Source organism: Cervus canadensis, chromosome 8 (genome assembly GCF_019320065.1).
Source record: "Cervus canadensis isolate Bull #8, Minnesota chromosome 8, ASM1932006v1, whole genome shotgun sequence".
NCBI lineage: Eukaryota > Metazoa > Chordata > Mammalia > Artiodactyla > Cervidae > Cervus > Cervus canadensis.
The window spans coordinates 32,941,268-32,959,953 of record NC_057393.1 but is presented as its reverse complement, the minus strand read 5'-3'; the positions used below and the strand labels follow the sequence as shown (position 1 = coordinate 32,959,953).

At 42.0% G+C, this 18,686-nt stretch overlaps 1 protein-coding gene across 4 annotated transcripts in view; it reads right to left on the bottom strand.

The window, feature by feature from the left end:
- BLNK (B cell linker) overlaps positions 1-18,686 on the bottom strand; it is a 78,477-nt gene that overhangs the window by 41,397 nt on the left and 18,394 nt on the right. For all 4 annotated transcript variants that reach the window (XM_043476827.1, XM_043476824.1, XM_043476825.1 and 1 more), the window contains exons 2-3: positions 13,654-13,719; positions 9,653-9,702 (exon numbers count right to left, since the gene is read on the bottom strand). In XM_043476827.1, the coding sequence (XP_043332762.1) occupies positions 9,653-9,702; positions 13,654-13,719 (116 nt within the window). The remainder of the gene's footprint in view (positions 1-9,652; positions 9,703-13,653; positions 13,720-18,686) is intronic.

The following is an 18,686-nucleotide window of genomic DNA, read 5'->3' as shown; positions in this document are numbered from 1 at the left end:
CCCAATCCAGGCATTGTGGCGCATCGAGGCAGAAAACAGAGAAAAGCATCAGGAGGTGGAGGTTATTTGCTTGGTACCCCACCTTCCCCAGCTACATCTGTCTTCTGGCACAGCATCACACTCATCAAGTTATACGTAGCAAGCCATTGCCCAGACTGAAAAGCATAGCAATCCAAAGTACTAGATCCAAGTAATGGGTGGTTTTCCATTATCTCAAGGAGACTCCCAAAGTGTGCGGGTGGTGGTTTTAGACCCAAGCCCCCTGGGTTCAAATCCTGGCTCTGCTTTTTATTACCTGCTTGGCAATGGACCAGTACCTTAGTTGTTTAAAGCTCAATTTCCTTGTCTGTAAAACAAGGATAAGAATAGTGCCTGCCTCATGTTTTTATGAGAATCAAGTCATATAATACATGTGAAATGTTTTGCAAAGCCTGACCACATTAAATGCTATGTTAATGTTACTCATTGTTGTCTTAATAAATCCTCAAAATGATACCAATTCAATTTCACTCTAGTGGTAACCACATAGCATTGTTACCACAAAGAAATGGATCCAAGAACCCTCTAGTATGTAGGGAGTGAAATTTTCCGGAGGGTAAGTTCAAGTTGAATATGGGCCAGATGGTATGGGGTTACAGGCCCCTGCTAGGGAGCTGAGATGCTGGTTGGGCCTCCCTGTCAGGGAAAGCTTTTTCTGTTGTGTTATGTACCTGGTTTGGGGTTTAGCCTCTATTTACTGTGTCATAATCCCAGGCTTCCCTGGTGGCTCAGATGTTAAAGAATCTGCCTGGAATGCAGGAGAGACCCGGGTTCAATCTCTGGGTCGGGAAGATCCCCTGGAAAAGGAAATGGCAACCCACTCCAGTATTCTGGCCTGGAGAATTCCATGGACTGTATAGTCTATGGGGTTGCAAAGAGTCAGACACAACTGAGCGACTTTCACTTCACTCACTCTCTCCGCCAGTGGTAAAGAATCTGCCTGCCAATGCAGGAGGCGTAAGAAACATGAGTTTGATACCTTGGTCAGGAAGATTCTCTGGAGAAGAAAATGGCAACCCACTCCAGTATTCTTGCCTGGGGAATTGCATGGACAGAGGAGCCTGGTGAGCTACAGTTCTTTGGGTCTCAAAGAACTGGACACAACTGAGCATGCACATACACACACATGCACACACACACACATGCATAATTCTCACAATAACCTGAGGAATAGACATACTTATCTCCAGATAACGAATGTGAGGCTCAAGGAAGTTACAAAACTTTCCTAGGTTCAGTGATTAAGGGGCAAAGCTAGGATTCTGACCCAGGCCTAAAAACCCCAGAGGCTGAGATCTTCTCACTGAGCCCAGCCTCTACATGAAATAAAAGACCTAGAGTCTAGAGAAACTTTCATGGATCAGACTGAGGACAATCTGGGGTGGTATAAAATTTCCCGGTGTATGTCTAGCAGCCGATCATAATCCCAGGTGCTTGGGGAATTTGAAGAAACATGCACCCATTGAGGGCTGAGAGGTTACCGAAGCCGTGTGCCCAGGGCAGGCTGGAACTAGACCTTAAAGGAGAATGGTGATGAAAGAGGATGTCCTCCTTCCACCCTCAAGATGGCAGCTTGGGTGTCAGTCCCAAAAGCACAGCTTAGCCAGTGGAAGGAAGGGGCCTCCATAAGGCACAGCCATGCACAGAACAGTTGAACTGCACTGGAGAATCACAGGGAAATACACTGACAGGTTAACAAAGCTCAGTTTGATGCCAACCAGGGGGATGCTCCAGCCTCAGTGGCTACTGCAGTTTCCAGCGACAAGGTGGAGAGGGGGAGGCTGACAAGGATGATGTCTGAGTACCCTTGATGACAACCCACTCCAGTATTCTTGCCTGGAAAATCCCATGGACAGAGGAGCCTTGTGGGCTACTGTCCAAAATGTCACAAAGAGTCAGGCACGATTGATGACTAATACAAAGATGTGATGAGACAGAGTTTGAACCAGACTGGGGGTCCTTGGGAATGGGGAGAGATGGCTGGAAGGACAGTAAAGGACTCTGTGTTGAGAGCTGGAGGGAAAGGGTAAAGGAGAGGGTGTGGATGTTGTCTCTTGCTTGGGTGTCCTCGGGAGTGCCAGAGATCCTGGGTGGACCTGGTGACCTCCGAGTGATGGGCACTGAGGTGCACTCCGCAACTGCATGTCCACACATGTCCTCCACTCTGGCCCTGATCTCACCCTAGAGGCGGTGCTCTGGCCACTGGGCCCGGTACCGTTCTCCTCTTGCAGAGCGGGATGCAAGCAACCAGTGTGGAGACTTGTAGTAGACCCAGGAAGAAGAGAGGAAGGAGGGTGCTCCAGCTGCGGTGGTGGGGACAGACACAGGGAAGGAAGGGAAAGCAGAACTACCGAGGCTGCGGGGGAGGCAGCGAGCTGACAGTCCCTCTGGGTACACCCAGAGGAGGAAGGGATGTGACTTAGTGTGTGGAGCTAAGGCCAAAGCTAGCCTCTGCCAGACTGACTGGGAGTGGTGACTTGCATCTAAATCCTTAACATCTTAGAAATTCCCTTTATCTGTATAATCATTTACCTTTCACAGGGCCCTGTGAATGTGTGTGCGTGTGCAGAAATGGGGGAAAGGGTCCCGGCTCAGTTATCAGCTGTCTGTATGACCTCAGGCATTCACTGTGCCTCTCTGCTCTCCAGTGTCCTAAGATGAGAAGTTTGGATTGGGTGATCTTTCAGGACTTTCTAGGTTTTAAAATACCTTTGAGTCCAAGTTTCATTCCTCTATTCTTAGTTGCGTGAGTCAGAACGGATGTTGAATACAGCTCTTCCCATGTTCAGCTTTGCTGGTACCAATTAGAAGTAACCAGGGAGACAAAAGATCAAATGAATACTAGCTTTACTAAGGACACTGGGACAGGAGGAAAAGCAAGCTATATTTCATTCTCAAAAGCAAGTTATGTTTCAGGCAAAGGGTTGTTATGCATGCTTTGTGCTTCTGTGGTGGGCATTTACCCAGCGATCACTTTCTAAGTATCTTCCTTTGCCCTGAGGTCTCCCCCCTTTATCATTGCTCTGATCTTCTCCCTGCGACACATCAGTGGGGGAGAAGGTGGCCCTCTGGGGATGTGACAACAGCCTGGGTATCAGGCCCCCAAGGTACAGGGAGGGAGGCCTGTTCAGTTCTGACCTCTCAGGGGCTTGCAGAGTGACCAGAGGAGCTTCTGCAGTGACCCCAGAAGACTCTGGATGCACCACAACTGATCTCCCCTTCCCACCCTCCCTCTCTAGCCAGACCTCAGACTCAGAGATACAGGAAGCTGCTCAATTCTGAAAGTTCAAGAAGCAGGTGGCTTCTTGAACTTAATATTAGAGGCTCTGGGGCTTTTAGGATAATAAATAAGAAATATCCTGGAAAAGTGTAACTATCCTAACTTGGGTCAAAGGGAAGAACAATGGAATGGAAGCCTGGGGTGGGTCTTTTTTAGTGGAAAGGTTACTAAATATTCCTGAGACACATTTCCCTCATTTGTGAAACCAAAATAGCCATTTCTATTTAATGCACTAATGAGAGATTAGGGTGCTAGTGGTAAAGAACCCACTGCCAACGCAGGAGACATAAGAGACGCGGGTTTGATCCCTGGGTCAGGAAGATCCCCTGGAGGAGGAAATGGCAACCCACTCCAGTATTCATGTCTGGAGAATACCATGGACAGAAGAACCTGTCTGGCTACAATCCAGAGGGTCTCAAAGAATCAGACTTAGCACAAGCACAATGAGAGATTAAATGAGCAAAGCTATGGTTTTTCCAGTAGTTATGTATGGATGTGAGAGCTGGACTATAAAGAAAGCTGAGCGGTGAAGAACTGATACTTTTGAACTGTGGTGTTGGAAAAAAACTCTTGAGACTCCCTTGGATTGCAAGGAGATCCAACCAGTCAATCCTAAAGGAAATCAGTCCTGAATGTTCATTGGAAGGACTGATGCTGAAGTTGAAACTCCAATACTTTGGCCACCTGATGTGAAGAGCTGACTAATTAAAAAAGACCTTGATCCTGGGAAAGATTGAAGGCAGGAGGAGAAGGGGATGACAGAGGATGAGATAGCTGGACAACATCATTAACTCTATGGACATGAATTTGAGCAAGCTCCAGAAGTTGGTGATGCACAAGAAAGTCTGGCGTGCTGCAGTCCATGGGGTCGCAAATAGTTGGATGTGACTGAGTGAATGAACTGAACTGAACTGAACCGAATGTCTATAAAGAGCTTAGCACAACGTCCAGGTCAGAGTAAACACCCAGTATGTTCTGAATAGCTTCCCTTCCCCCAGCAATGCCAGCTGTGCGGGAATAATACAGTTTGCTTGGTAGACCGTGGTGTTCCTGCAAACAATGTTCTTTCCTCAGAGCCCAAGTAGATTGTGGGGTCTGGAGTGAAAGCAGCAGGGTGCACACTGGCCTAACCTGTTTGCATCTGTAGGAGGTCCAAGCCTCAACTGTTTGTAAGATTCAAGCTTTGTCCTTCCACCTTCTGAGAGGGACTGTGATGATGCTCCTGCTGACCTCTAGGAGGCGCTGGCCATTTCTATCCTCTGCTTTCTGAAGGTCAGCATCACCAAGGTCAACACACTCTCCACCTTGGCTTAATGGGTTTGGGAAACCATTAGCTTCTGGGACTGGACATAGGACATAAATCTATCATCCAGAGGAAACAGGTGGGGCTGCTTCAGAAGTCTTGGGTGTACCAAATCTGCATAGGCCTCTAGGAAGCACTTGACTGGCTTCCTGGACTCAGGAGGACTGGTGGGCTAGTATCTCCAAACATTGGGGCCTCCAATGTCCTTGAAGACTCTATGGGTTCAGGGGAAACTGTCAGGGCTGGTTTCTGAGGCCCCGGCTTGCAGCTGCACAAGGACCTCAAGGCTCAGGAGAAATAGCCCAAAATGCTCCGGGGACATGACTTGGTGGGGGGGCAGGAAGTGCCAAGGTGGGTACTAACTGCAGGTAATGATGGCAGTCTTGCCAAAAGGACCTTTTCCAGGGATTGAGTGTAAGAGCAGGGAGACTAGGCAAGACTATATTGGTCTGTTGAAACAATAGGATAAATTTTGGAGATTCTAAAATTTCAATAGATTTGTCTTTCAATTTAGGAGAACCAATAAGGACAGAGTTGGTGATTTACAGCAGGCTTTCTCAAATTTAATATACATTCAAACCCTCTGGAGTTCTTGTTAAAACACAAATTCTGATCCAGTAGTTCTAGGGTGGAGCAGAGATTCTGCATTTCTAACAAGCTCCTGGGTGATGCTGATGCTGCCAGGCTAGGAATTACATTTTGGGGGCTTCCCTGGTGGCTCAGACGGTAAAGAATCTGCCTACAGTGTGGGCAACCTGGGTTCGATCCTGGGTCGGGAAGATCCCTTGGAGAAGGAACTGGCAACCCACTTCAGTATTGTTGCCTGGAGAAATCCACAGACAGAGGAGCCTGGTGGGCTACAGTCCATAGGGTCACACAGAGTCGGATATGACTGAGCAACTAGCACACACACACACACACACAGTCTCACACACACACACACACACACAGTCTCACACACACACACACACACACACACACACACACAGAGTCTCACACACACACACACACACATACAGCAAAGACTTAGAAGACCTGACCACATTTCAGTGTCATAAGAGAGATTAAGTACAAAGGTATTGATATCAAGACTATTTGGGGAGTTTCAGGGAAGAGAGCAGGTGTCTGAGGTCAAACAAGGGAACATTTCTGAGCATCAGGGAGATTGAAAGTGATGGAGTCCTAAAGTTAGGGAAGATTAGGAGAGACTGCTTCATCACTAGGCCCTGGGCTCCCAGGACTTGTGTTTCTGCCAGAGTGTTAGCTCTGGTGAGAACCTAACAGGTTTTCTGGCTCAGCCCTGCATGATTGAGAAACGAGAAAAGAGTTATCCAAGGTTACACAGCCATTTAGTGGCTGAACCTTGATGGATCTTGTTTGTGGGTCCTCTTGATAATGTAAAACAATGAAAATATTTAAGCAAAGGTATTTCTTTGAACCAGGACAGTTCTCTGGTGGAGAATGAAAAGACCCCATAAAATTAATAATTTAGGAGACTACTTAGAAGCTTTTATTCTAGGACAAGCAAGAGATGAGCAGAGTCTGAGCTATAACTTTGTAAATAGAAAGGGGCAAAAATATTTGAGAGATATTTAAAAGAGAATAAATAAGATTTAGAGTTTGATTTTTTTTTTTTTTGGTAGAGGTTGAGTGAAGAGGAGGAATCAAGGATGATCTCCAGCATGTGTGGTGAGGCAAAAGGTAAATAAATCGTGAATGCTCCCTGTCTTCTGCCCAAGTAAAAAGTAGAGGAAAAGAAGGGACCTGGGTGAGGGGATGAACAAGGAGACAGTTGAGTGTGAACAAGGAGACAGTTGAGTGTGAACAAGGGAGACAAGGACCGTCAGGAGACATCCATCCTAGTCAGATAGGTCGAATTGCCTGAGCTCCTAATGTTTGTGTTCAGCATCTCCAGTGCTGTTGGGTCATCTACAAAGTAACAAATGTTCCTGCTAACTCTCCAGGTTTCAAATTGAATGGCACCCTCTCAGAGAGACCTTCCCTAACTACTCAAGTTGTTCCCCTACCCTATACTGATTCCCTATCACTGCGTCTGCCATCTTCCTTCCCAGCAGTTACCACGTTTGGATATTTGTGTTTACCAGTTTGCATTCTGATTTATTATCTGACTCCCTACTAGTCATTAGGTTCTTTTAGGTCCAGGACTATATTTTGTTTCCTGTTATATATCTAGCAGAGTGAGTATCAAACAGGACATTCCTATAATGTTTGTGGAGTTAATCAAAGAATGTGTGGTACAGCTGAAGCACCTGGAGATGTTTATTTTAGAAAGAAACTATTCAAATGACCTAATATCTTATTCTATTCCTTGAAGTTGCACAGAACAACTCTATTTCCACTTTTTAAAATTTTTAAAATCTTGCACTGTGTGGCTACCAGCACAGACTTAGGAAGCCATAGGAAATGGATCACATCTACATTGCTCCATGGCTGTCTCTTCCTGATGGGCTCAAAAAGGCTTGAGAGGTCATCACAAGAGGTTTCCAAGTGGAAAGGGGACCCTGAGTGTGGTGTGTGGGAGTGGGGTAACTTAACACAATGGGTTGGATGTTAAACTATATGACCTCTGGGCCCCTTTTTAAACCTGAGACCCCATGATGCCATATTCTTCAATCAAGCCTTTGGGCTTAATAGATGCAGTCTGCATTGATATCGTTTCTCTTTTGGAACTTTGGAGGGAAAAATGTATTTGTTTTTATCAATTTTTGATTAGGTAGATTTTAGACAAGACTGGGTGTGTTCAAGGTGATATGGCCATAGAAAAACTGGGTAGATTTTAAAGGTCAGGGTACTTAATTATTTTAGCTTTAAATTGCAAAGGAATCCCTGGCCAACTGTCTAGACTTGCTGACTGATTGGCAATGTGAGGTCAATAAATTCTCTCTCACCTAAAGAGTTCTAAAAAGTGATCCTATGAGTCAGTGGCCAGACTTGGTATTCTGGTCAGCATTTCTCAGTGTGATAAGATTTCATTAGTGCTCAAGAAAACTCAACTTTCTGATTTAATACTATCTTGATCAGTGGTAGAAAAATTAAAATAGTCATCATTCCTTAAGGTTGAGATTTGGTTTCAGTTGTCATTCTGTAGAGGAAGAGTTATCATCAGTGTCTGTAGCCCTGTGGTTCTCAGTGAGGGATGGATAGACCTGTCCACATCCAGGACATCCTTTTATTTTAGAAACTAAAGAGAGATTTTAGACCTACCTGCCCAATGCATCTTTTCTAGACAAGGAAGTTGTGATGGAAAATCTATTTAGCTTCAGTTTAGTTCAGTTCAGTCATTCAGTCATGTTCAACTCTTTGTGACCCCATGAACTACAGCACACTAGGTTTCCCTGTCTATCACCAACTCCTGGAGCTTACTCAAACTCATGTCTATCAAGTCGGTGATGCCATCCAACCATCTCATCCTCTGTTGTCCCCTTCTCCTCCCGCCTTCAATCTTTCTCAGCATCAGGGTCTTTTCAAATGAGTCAGTTCTTCGCATCAGGTGGCCAAAGTATTGGAGTTTCAGCTTCAACATCAGTCCTTTAAATGAATATTCAGGATTGATTTCCTTTAGGATGGACTGGTTGGATCTCCTTGCAGTCCAAGGGACTCTCAAGAGTCTTCTCCAACACCACAGTACAAAAGCATCAGTTCTTCGGCACTCAGCTTTCTTTATAATTCAACTCTCATATCCATACATGACTACTGGAAAAACCATAGGTTTGACTAGACAGACCTTTGTTGGCAAAGTAATGTCTCTGCTTTTTAATATGCTGTCTAGGTTGGTCATAGCTTCTCTTCCAAGGGACAAGTGTCTTTTAATTTCATGGCTGCAGTCACCATCTGCAGTGATTGTGGAGCCCTAAAAAATAAAATCTGTCACTGTTTCCATTGTTTCCCCATCTATTTGCCATGAAGTGATGGGACCGGATGCCATGATCTTAGTTTTCTGAATGTTGAGCTTTACGCCAACTTTTTCACTCTTCTCTTTCACTTTCATCAGGAGGCTCTTTAGTTCTTCTTCACTTTCTGCCATAAGGGTGGTGTCATCTGCATATCTGAGGTTATTGATATTTCTCCTAGCAATCTTGATTCCAGCTTGTGCTTCATCCAGCCCGACATTTCTCATGGTGTACTCTGCATATAAGTTAAATAAGCAGGGTGACAATATACAGCCTTGACGTACTCCTTTCCCAATTTGGAACCAGCCTGTTGTTACATGTCCAGTTCTAACTGTTGCTTCTTGAACTGCAAACAGATTTCTCAGGACGCAGGTCAGGTGGTCTGGTATTCCCATCTCTTGAAGAATTTTCCAGTTTGTTGTGATCCACACAGTCAAAGGTTTTGGTGTACTTAGCTTTCTATTGTCATAAACCTACCAATCTCCAGACCAGCTCCTCTCCCCTGACAAAGTTAATCCTAGTTGGAATGGGGTTGTAAGGCTAAAACTTGGAGAAGTTTGAGTAACTATGTGCCATCAGTAATTTATTCCATGTACACCGCACCCCCCCCAAACTCATGGACCCTCAAGTATCTATTTAAACAATTCTCTATCTAGGAAGTCTTCCATTCCCTACTTCCTCCACATTCTCAAATGTGAGGATTTGAGATTAGATTAGATTAGATTAGATACTGTTGCTATGTACTTCCAAGGATTTTGTGCTTCCCCATCACACTGAATTGTAATTTCTTTTAAAATCATCTATCTTCCCATCTAAACTATAAATTCTGTGAGTATGTAGACCATATCTGTCTTATTTTCATTGTATTTTTACCTAAGATTCTGTATATGCCTGTCACATGGAAGTTGCTTAATACATATTTGATAAATAGATGAGTGGATGGATGGATGGATAGATAGAAGGACTACTATATCTCCACTATAGTCAGATGCTTTGGTCACTCTTAAAATTAGAATGGGTTCCTTTGTTTTCAAATGAGTAGAACAGTGTTCCCTTTTCAAGAAGTAATTATGAACATTAGGTTAGTCAAGAGTCCAAGTAGTTTAGAAATACTCTTACCTGGGGCATAGTCCCTTCGAGGAACACTTGGAGGTGCTTTGACTTTCAGCCTGTAGATAACAGATTAGACAGATGGTCAGTGAGTAGGATAACTATTGTCAAGGCCCATAATATAAGCAGGTTTAGAGATAATGGGTAGATAACTAACAGAATAATGGTTTCTTTTGAACTCATCACTGAAAAACTAAATGTACTGTAAATGTAGTGAAGCCATTAGTCAGCATTTTCCAGCCTCTACCCCTCCCCCCAGTGCCCAGTGTGGCTGTGACTGGGCAAAGGTGAGGTCGGGAGGTGGAAGGGCTCTGAGAGGTCAGAACACTCGTAAGCCCAGAGATCAGAGATTCGAGGACAATAAATGTTGATTGTTTGATAAGAAGGTAAGAGAAGATGAACTCTATTTTAATAAATAATTCAATAAATGCTTTAAATAAAAAGAAAAATTAGCTATAATCAACTAAAATGCTGAATGTCATAGGTTGGGATGAAATTGTTTTTTGAACTATTGAAAAAAATGCCAAATAAGTGAGCAGTGAGTGTCTCCAGGTTGAGGATTGTGATGTTTAGATAAAAGTTGAATTGTTTCAAGCACTCTCAAAACTACTGTGTTTATGCATATATAAAATGTTCTGAATATTCACAAAGCTTTCCCATTCATTAAAAGGAAAAAACTAAAATTACATTTCAAAACGTATCCCCATTTTTAGACTTTTTACAACTTTTGACAACACTTTCCCTTCCATTATTTGAAATGTGTAAGGTTTATAGTAAGTTATTATTTTTAATAATAGGTAGCATGTTATGTAAGAATGCTTTGCTTAGTGAAATTTAGACATATGTAAATAAAACCTATATAAAACCCAGTAGCCTTCATTTACTAAAACATCACATCTGTTTATATAAGCCGTGTATAAGCTAACCACTGGGGCTTCCTAGATGAAGCTAGTGGTAACGAACTAGTCTACCAGTGCAGGAGACACAAGAGACACAGGTTCGATCCCTGGTTGAGAAGATCCCCTGGAGGAGGGTGTGAAAACCCACTCCAGTATTCTTGCCTGAAGAATCCCATGGACAGAGGAGCCTGGAGGGGTACAGTCCATAGGGTCGCAAAGAGTCGGACACCACTGAAGTGACTTAGAGCACACACACACACACACACACACACACACACACACGCAAGGTAACCATTACATACAAAAATATTTCATTTTTGGGAAAAAAGTTGGTATAGAAAATCATGCTTGATTGCAACAACAACAAAAATGGCTGATAAACCAGAACTGTAATGTTGCAAAAATAAGATTAATTATATTTGCCTCGAATTTTTTTTTTGTTTCCTAAAGACTCTCCTAGCTATTGTTTCATTCAGTTCTCAGCAAGCCAATGGGGCATGCTAGGAAGACATTGTCATTAGACCTAGGATGATGTCCAGAGAGAGAGACCGTCTATTGTAGTGAAGGGAAGAAAAATAAAAACAAAACTGGATCTGGTGCCAGGTCTGTTCATGGAACAGTAAGATTTCAAAAAGCACAAACCAACCATTATATGTTATTGCCGTCCTTTCAAAAAAAGAAAAGAAAGGATATTTTAATACTCCCAAAAGTGTGAGGTCATCATCTCAGAATAAAGGAGCAATTCAAGAGAGGACCTTGATCAGTGAACATCAACCAGAGATAAAAGATGTCATTTGGGCCTCGTTTAGCAGCCAGCAGCTGCACGCCAACCCTCAGCTCTATACAGGCCTTTTCTCACTCAGCCATGAACTGGTGACAACTCTGTCATGCTCTCGTGTTCGGAAACCAGTGTGCTCAACTGTGCTTCCTCCTTTGAAGGTGGCACCTGTGGCTTGGTTTTGAGCCAGAGCCTAAGTTCGGAGCACTTCGACCCAAAAGAGCCATTGACTTCACCAGGGTGATGACTGGGGCAGTCATATTTTCCAAGCAGAGAAGAAAACAGCTTGTCAAGTATTAGGGGATAGTTGGCAGAATGAAATAGAAATTTTCTGGGAAAATTTGAGCTCTATGGCTGCTGTAAATGGAATAAGGAGACATTTTATACAAAGACTTCATATTATTGAAAGAATTGGTATATTGTAAAATTGGCAGTTGTGAGATAATTAATCTAGAATTGCTAGTGATGAAAACAATGACTAGCAGGGTTCTCTCATTTCAATGAGATTCTGTATGTATTAGAAATAAGAAATGAAAATAGTCACACACACATCTCCCAGTCATAGGACAGACCATGAAGACAGGCTCTTCTCCTGTAGGAGATGACCACTGTCCCTCAAGCAGAAGATCATTTTAACTATTTTGTGATGACCAGTTACACTTATTGAAACTCATTTACATTGTAAAGCCTAAAAACACCATGAAAAGTGATTTATTACTTTTAAGTTTAGCAAAGGCCAAAAAAGATTAAAAAAAGATACTCTGCTCTGAAGCCATGAGGAAATGAACTTTTATCCACTGTTAGTAGTACCTGCAATTCAGGAGACCTAAGTTGGGAAGTTCGATTCCTAAGTTGGGAAGATCCTCTAGAGAAGGAAGTGGCAATCCACTCCAGTATTCTTGCTTGGAGAACCCCATGGACAGAGGCGCCTGGCAGGCTACAGTCCATGAGGTTGCAAGAGTCAGGCATGACTTAATGACTAAACCACCACCAACCAGTAGTAGAAAATTTGGCGGCAGCAGTTTGGTAATACCAACCAAAATCTGAAGGGCACACATCCTGTCCAGAAGCTAGAAATTTCACTTCAGGAATTTAGTTTTCTGGCATACTCATAAGTCTGCAGAGGGTATTTATTGAAGTATTATTTGTAACAGGTAAACTAAAAAAAATGGCCATAAAGCTTTCATAGATGTTATCAAATTGTCTTCCAAAATGTACATTTAAACTCCTACTCCTACTTCAAAGAAGTCCACCAGTATATAACTGGTTAAACAAATGATAATATATTTATAATAGACTATTAATTATCTGTTTAAAAGGTTTATGGTTATTTTTATATACTAACAAAGAAAAATGCCCACTATATAGCATTAATTAAAACCAAGAAACAAAGCAATTTGGTAGAATGTGTGTGTGGCATGATGCCACTCATGATGAAACTGTATGCAGGTATGTAATGTGTATTTAGGGACTACAGCTATGCCAATGTGTGCATGTGTGTGTGTAAACATACGCAAACCGGTATTTATACCAAACTCACTCATGCTGTGTCCATTTCTGGGGAGCAGGTTAGGGTGGGAATAGGAGAAGGTGAGAGATTTTTATTTCATGCAATTCTGAACTCTTTGATTTTTGTCTCTAGTGAATCTGTATTACTTTCATAAAAACAAAAAAGCCTTAAACAAAAACTTAACAGAATACCATTTCCCCTTTCCTCTTGAGTTAAATTTCGAGTGGCAAATTCAGGTATGCATAATGTACAATTTCTATTCTCTGCAAAAACAAAAACAAAACTTTAGAGGTGTGTGTCTGTGTGTGTGTATGTATAGGAAGATTTGGAATTCTAACTTTCCTTCTCTAAATGTCAATTGAAAACACCATTTCAAGGTCATAATTGAAAAAGCAGAAATCAAAATATGGAAAACAGTTACGGCGTCCTAAAGAAATCAGGCTGTGTTCTTGCAATTTCTCTTTTGAATTTCTACAAAACAGAAATGCATCCAAGTGGCCCTTAGCTAAGTGGTCAAAGAAGCTGATTGGCTTCTATAAACGTCTCTTTTGATGTTTGCCAAGCACCTTGAATGGCATAACTCAGCTGTCCAGGAGTGAGAGAGAAAAGCAAGGTGCCTGAGTACCAGCCACTCACTCACCATGTTTCCTGAATGTGGGTCTGACCACCATGACTCTAGCCATGAGTAAGAAAGTGTCACATGCTAGAGAGGTTGCCATTCCTCACTCGGTAACAGGGAACTTTATTTTCTTCCACTTACTGCAGGCTGGCATAAGATGTTATTTACATAAGTGCTCACATAGTGCTATGGCATCTGACTTACTTTTTGATCTTGTTCATTATTCCGCCTTCATTGTTCTTGATGTCATGGACCATTTTTTGAAGTTGCCTGTATGAAATGAAATGAAACATAAAATATTAATAACTATGTTGATTTTTAAGTCTTCTATCCTTGAGTACAAGAAAAAAGCCCTGCAATAAACCCCCAAATATCATGAATTATATTGTATTCAATTAAGCTGGCCATTTACTACTTGAGCAGAGGGAAGGTATGACTGAGTCCATAAAGAGTGTGGTCATCAGGCCATGCACCGACCCACTGAAGTCTGGGTCAGTCTCAGGCTCTGGGAGAAATTCTGACTCCCAGATATGTCTTTTCTGAGGAGTCATAAGCTATCAGAAGCCTCACCATTTATCACTTACTGTCCTCAGACCATACAAGGATGGAGCTACCTTGAAGAATACAGTATAGACAGAAATCAGGCTTAAGATTTTTTGTGAGGAGGTTAACTTTACTAGATAGAATCTGGAAAAACTGTCACTCAAAAGTTGTACATACACAGAAGTCATAAAGAAACTGATGAATGAATCTGGTTGCATAAATATTTGAAATTTCTGCAGAGCAAAAAGTAATGTGCACAAAATCAAAAGATAAATACAAGCTGGAAGAAACATTTGCAGCACATATAAGAAGAAGAACTACATGTTTTGATTAACAAAGCATCTTACAACTCAGTACAAAAAAAATGTTTAACAATTCAATAGAAAAATGAGCAAAATCTATGAACACAGAGCTAACAGAAAAAAAATACAAGTGACCAACAGATCAATGAAAAGTTATTTAATATCACTCATATTTAAAGAAACCCAAATGGAAACAATGAGGTATAATATTCTGATTATCAGACTGGCAAAACTTAATAAGTATAATAATCCCGAGGATTGGCAAGTATATGAGAATACAGGTATTCTTGGGAAGATAAATTAGTACAATCAATATCTGTCAAAATGTAAAACCACCTTGCTTTTTGACCTGGAAGTTCCACTGCTAGGAATTTACCTTATGAACATAGTCACAAACTATACAAACATACATATCAGAATGTTTATTCCAGATAGGTGTAATAACTCTAATCCTTTCTGCCTCTCCCACCAAAAACACCTGGAAACAACCTAAATGCCCATTTATTATTAAAAGGGAACTTCTTAAATACACATTGATAAAGCCATAAATGGAATACCACAGACCATAAAAAAATACATCTCTATTCAGTTCCGTTCAGTTCAGTCGCTCAGTCGTTTCCGACTCTTTGTGACCCCATGAATCGCAGCACGCCAGGCCCCCCTGTCCGTCACAAACTCCCGGAGTTTACTCAAACTCATGTCCATCGAGTCGGTGATGCCATCCAGCCATCTCATCCTCTGTCGTCCCCTTCTCCTCCTGTCCCCAGTCCCTCCCAGCATCAGGGTCTTTTCCAATGAGTCAACTCTTTGCATGAGGTGGCCAAAGTACTGGAGTTTCAGCCTCAGCATCAGATTGCTAATATATATAAAAAAAAAAAAACTTGGGATATTATTAAGTTAAATGAAAATGGAGGATGAGAAGAAAGAAAAGAAAGAAGGAAAATTCAGAATATGCATGTATGTTTTTTGTAGGAAAAAAGATGTATATACATGTGTGCAGGTATGTGCATAGCCTTTTAGAATGATATGCAAAAAATTGTTACATGGTTGTTTTCAAGGCCAATCGTAGCTAGAAAAATTTATGAATTAGAAAAAAGGTCAGAGTATAGGACCATGTTTTGTTTTCTTCATAATGACTTTCTAATTTAAAATACATCTAAATAAAATTTCATATGGTTCTGCCTTGAAAGAGTAACATATATAAATTTACCTTTCAGGCAAGGCCTTCCTTTGTTCTGAGAAAACAGTTTCATTGGGCATTTTAGTTACTGAAATATAAAGCTTGTATATGGGGCTTCTGACATGGCACTAGTGGTAAAGAATCTGCCTGCCAGTGCAGGAGATGCAAGAGGCTCCCGTCTGATCCCTGGATTGGGAGATCCCCTGGAGTAGGAAGTGGCAACCACTCCAGTATCCTTGTCTGGAAAATACCATGAAAAGAGGAGCCTGGTGGTCTACAGTTTATGGAGCAGCAAAGAATTGGACATGACTGAGCACACAAAAAACTTGTATATAGCCATTGTTCTAGGAGGAAATGGAGTTTTTCCATTAAAAAAAATGCAGATTTCTCTCTCTGGAAGATAGGCTCTCTATTAGCTATTATGAAGAGTGATACACAGTTAAGCTTAGCATAGGCGTACGAAACCCTGTTGACAGGAACTGGAATCTGGGAGAAATATTCTCTTGGGCTATGTATGGATTTACAATGTATATGCTGCAAAGCTTTTTGGTGTAGGGATGGAGCAGTTGAGAGGATGAGAGGACAGCTTGTCAGAGGAACTCTGCCTGGCCTGACCTGTTGGTGTCCCCCACTAAGTGTTAATTTCAGGCTGAAATTAACCTAGGTTTTTCCAGTAGTCCTGTACAGATGTGAGAGTTGGACCATAAAGAAGATTGAGCACTGAAGAATTGATGCTTTTGAATTGTAGTGCTGGAGAAGACTCTTGAGAGTCCCTTGGATCAGCAAGGAGCTCAAACCAGCCAATCCTAAAGGAAATCAACCCTGAATATTTATTGGAAGGACTGATGCTGGAGCTCAAATACTTTGGCCACCTGATGTGAACAACCGACTCATTGGAAAAGACCCTGATGCTGGGAAAGACTGAGGGCAGGCAGAGAAGGAGGCGACAAAGGATGAGATGGTTAGATAACATCACCAATTCAATGGACATGAATTTGAGCAAACTCTGGGAGCTCGTGAGGAATAGAAAAGCCTGGTGTGCTGCAGTCCATGGGATTGCAGAGAGTCAAACACGACTTAATGACTGAAAAACAACAACTCTCCTGGGCTGATGTTCTGCTGTAGCTATTTCCTGAGGGCTGTCAGACATCATGGTGATGGGACATTTACTGCACAGTGGACATTCCTACTCTCAACTATCTTGGGAAAAGGGAGATTGTCAAACAAGAAATAGTAACGTAGACTGGGCATTTAGGGGAGCTCATTTCCCTTCTAGGTCTAATGATTGTTAGGACCTGTAGACCTGAAAAGCATAGACAAACCTGAGGGGTTTTCTAGAGTGTGAAGCTGGAGGGGTGGGGAGGTAGGTGGCCCTGAACCTGAGACTGGGTCTGGGCCTCTGCTCTGAGAGAGCCATCTGCAGTGCCATCGGTAGCCCTTTTCAATGAGGTAACTCCCTTTATTGTCCCAAATCTTCAATGGTGTCCTGTCAGGAGTTGCAGCCCGGCTTTGATGGGGCTATGGGGAAGGTGTGTTCCATTGGCACTGAGGGGTTGATCGCAGGAGGAGGACAAGCTGGAGGGTGGAGTAGAAAGATAAGAGAGACTTCTTGAGGCTACACCTTGGAGAATTATCTACATGACTGGGCAACCCAATGACGGGTTCAAGTTTGTATACGAGAAGGTCAGTGCCATTTCATTGTTTGAGTAAAAAAGGAAATGAGGCCATATCTTACATCACCAGTTAGGGAGGCTGGGTGTGTTGATTCCACATGTATGAGAGCTCAGCTAAGCTCCAGGCTCAGCAGCAGAGAGAACAGGATGGATGAAAGAGAAGAGGACCACCTGGTCCATCAGAGACACACAGGAGCATCCTTCCAGCTGGACTTTAAGTTGCCTCAGAACCATACAGCATTCTAGAATTTGTTCACATATACTCCATGCAAGCCCTTTTCTCCTTTTGCTGAGGAACTGTAGAAAACCTGTGAGAAAGAGGAATGAGGGGGAAAAAAAGATAGGAGGTCTAGGAGTACAGAGGAAAGTGATATTGAGAGAGAGATTGAAATGGATTGATTAGGAAGAAACCGAATAATTTCAAGTGGGGAGCAGAGGGCACTCTAGTTGTAAGCCAGCTATAACCAAGTGGAATGTCTTTACCCTACTTAATGCCTAACTGGATTGAAGGGCAAAATGAACCAGAGTGAAGGATCCTGTCAGGGGTTCGGGAAGAATGTGACACAGGCAGAGTAATAGGGAGCCAGAGGCTGATTTGCATAAGTGACTTTGCTGTAGGTATAAATAGTCATATGTAAATTGTTGCAAAAAAGTTTAATGTAATTTTTTCAGTTATTCACCTGGGTAGTTGATGCTTCTTGGCATTTCATAATTACTTTTAATTATAGCGGTTCATGGGGTCACAAAGAGTTGGATACGACTGAGCTACTGAACTGAACTGAACTGATAGATTATTAAAATATTATAATCTCTAATTTTAGCAAATGGTTGAATTGTTTCACAAACTACATGTTTTGTGTTTAAATTTTTTTCCTTCCTCTGCATCTCATTCACTCAAATCCTGCCATCCACAGACTTCTCAGTTTCAGCTGCCAACTTTGTTATGTGGTACAAGTTGGCATCCCCCAGACTGAGAAGATGTGGTGATGCCCTCAGCTCACTTTATCAACTCTTCACACACGGTGTGATGCACAACTTTTGCTACCTTCTTTAGTATCTTATGCTCCATTTTGGAGCACTTCTTGTCCTCTAGCATAACTTGGAGGATATGCAATAGCAAAGAAATGTGCAACTGGACTGCTTCAGGAGAGGATGCTCTTGAGTTGAACGACAGTTGTTTCACTGTGATAAGCTGTGTGTGGGTGAAAATAAGTAAGGCATAAAGTAACTGCACTTGATTATCCCTTTCAGAGATATCCCTTTCAGAGAGATCCTTCAGAGAAGGATAATGGGATCTCAATGTTCTCATCTTTGTGAAGAGATAGCCATGCTTATGTTAACAAAATACAATGAAGGACAAAGCTTATCTACACATATCTACATTTTAAAACAGCATTAATGAGCTATTTTTAAGCAGTATGGCATTTTCACATTTAAAATAGTGAGCAGGTCATATAAATCATTATTATTCCTTATATAAACCAAGTTGGATATTATATTCTCTCCTTTCCTGATGTTTTAAATTTTTTTCAAGCTTTT